This window comes from Scylla paramamosain, chromosome 16 (genome assembly GCF_035594125.1).
Source record: "Scylla paramamosain isolate STU-SP2022 chromosome 16, ASM3559412v1, whole genome shotgun sequence".
NCBI classification, from domain to species: Eukaryota; Metazoa; Arthropoda; class Malacostraca; order Decapoda; family Portunidae; genus Scylla; species Scylla paramamosain.
Window position 1 is genome coordinate 19,019,615 of NC_087166.1, and position 2,221 is coordinate 19,021,835.

The window sequence follows — 2,221 nt, forward strand, 5'->3', positions numbered from 1 at the left end:
TTATGTTCTTATGTACTTGTCAGCTCTGCGTCCGGCTTCCATCACGTCTTTCACGTCGTGTGATGCGAGCTCACATCTTACACTGAGGGGCATTTGGCTCATAAATTGTTCCATCTGTATAACTCCTTTTACCTCTTCAAGCGTAGTGGCTTCTTCGGCCTTCAGCCACCGGTCCAGTTTAAGGATAACCTCTCGAGCCATCCCGAGATAAGTATCACCTGGGCGTTTTGTCGTCCTGCGGAACCTTTCCCGGTACACATCCGGACATAGAAGGGTTGATCCCAACACCGCTTCCTTTACCACTTCATAATCACGCGCCTCTTGCTCACTCAAATTCACATATACCGCTCGGGCCCTTCCCTCAAATTTAGACTGGACTATTATTGCCCAATCATTTTCATCCCATCCCATCATCTTTGCAGCTTTTTCAAATTGAAAAAAAAAGTTTTCTTCCTCCCCTTCCACAAAGTTAGGCATACTGATGGCCCTTTTCTCTAAATCCCCGTTGCCTTGAGCACCATTTCCTGCCCTGGTCTCATTTACTTTATTTTTACTTTCTGCTCTAATTTTTTCTATCTCAATCTCTTTTTGCATCTGTATCTGTTGCAACTCCACCCCTTTCTGCATTTGCTCAATTTGCAATTCCCTCTTTAACTCCATCTCTTGCTGTTTCTGTTCCCTCTGCATCTGCAGTTGCATCTGAAGTTTCATTAACTCAAATTTTTCACTACTAGAAAGGCCATCTGTTCCACCAAGAGAATCCAGGTTTATCTCACTGACCCCAGCACCTTCCTCTACACTCTCCCCATCATTATCCTCACTTTCACCACCATCATTTTCAAACCAGCTCCTCTCCACAAGAGCATTTTTCAACTCCGCCTGCATTTCCTCCTTTTTCTTGGATTTCAACTCCACTTGAAACCTCTCAGCCACTGAACATAATTCCTCCTTGGTTAGTGTGTACAGATCATGCACACTTCTCGACAGAAGGAACATCTCAACACGTCTAGCGGCCATGATTACAATCACAACACTCCACAAGATATTCCTCCAAATATTCACCACAATACATGCACAGTTTTAAAGAAATATTTCACACAGGTAAATTCTTCCCAACAACAATCACCATGTAACACTCGTTACACCCCACAAATGTTCAAAAATCCCGGACAGGCCCCCATATTCTGTCACGATCGCCTACTTACCTGCGATCGTACGATCCCGGTTATCTCTCCAAGAAAGTGGACGTTACACTGATCCCGGAAAGTTTTAAAGGTCTGGATTTTTAAAGGCTTCGAGTGCCTACCCGACCTATCCGAAATCGTCAGAATTATCTCTTACTTCACCTTTACCTTGACTCAGCACACCTGGAATTACCTCTAATACCAGATTGTTGTTGGGGGGGTAGAAAACACGATTATTCTATGTTACAAGCACATATATTAATACTAATAATAATTCACAAACAACATGAGGTAGCACACGTTACTACATGGCGTTCTCGTCACTTCCCACGTCACCAGAACCCGTTTACACCTCCACCAGTCACAGAAATGTTTCCCCTCAACCGCAGGAATTTACCCGGACGCTATTTCCGCGTCCCCAGACAATAATTCCCGTATTTCACCTCCTCAAACCTCACAAGAGATTACCATTATCACCAAAGATTACCCATAACACCATAACATCGTCCCCAAAATCACCAATACACCACAACACCAACTTCCAAGGTTAACACCACAACCTCCACTCACAAAATGGCTGCCAGTTTGACCTATGACCCCTTCCAACAGCGTCACCGCTGTACAAGAGCTGGTACAAGAGCTCTTGGTACCACAAAAGACTCACTAACCTGATCCTGGATATCAAGGTTATACCGCTACATCACTAATACCTCCACAAACTCACTCCATCACCAATCCACACCAAGATCCTTCCCTGAGAGACGCCTTCCCTCCACCTTTCCTCACGACCTAAGGCGCTCTGCCTTTTCCCCTCCTTGGAATGTGTTGTTGCCCACTCAAGCTCCCCTCGTTTTCAACGTATTTCACCTCAATTGTACTTCCTTCCTTATACATACAAAGATATAGAGAACTTAAATTATGAAGAGGATAATGCTACATGATATAAAATGGGTAAATAAGCCTTACACTACTTATAACAATAATAAGGATAATGCCCGAATGGCAGGTAACCGGAACACGGGGACACTAAGAAAACG

At 44.1% G+C, this 2,221-nt stretch overlaps 1 protein-coding gene across 1 annotated transcript; it reads right to left on the bottom strand.

Annotated features, from left to right (window-relative positions):
- On the bottom strand, positions 1-1,017 carry LOC135108203 (uncharacterized). The gene has a single exon (XM_064018978.1). The coding sequence runs from the start codon at positions 1,015-1,017 to the stop codon at positions 1-3; it is 1,017 nt and encodes a 338-aa protein (XP_063875048.1).
- Between the last annotated feature and the right edge of the window lie 1,204 nt (positions 1,018-2,221).

What these genes read in the sequence shown, in the direction of transcription:
- LOC135108203 (XM_064018978.1), bottom strand. Translation starts at nt 1,017, where the DNA reads ATGGCCGCTAGACGTGTTGAGATGTTCCTTCTGTCGAGAAGTGTGCAT.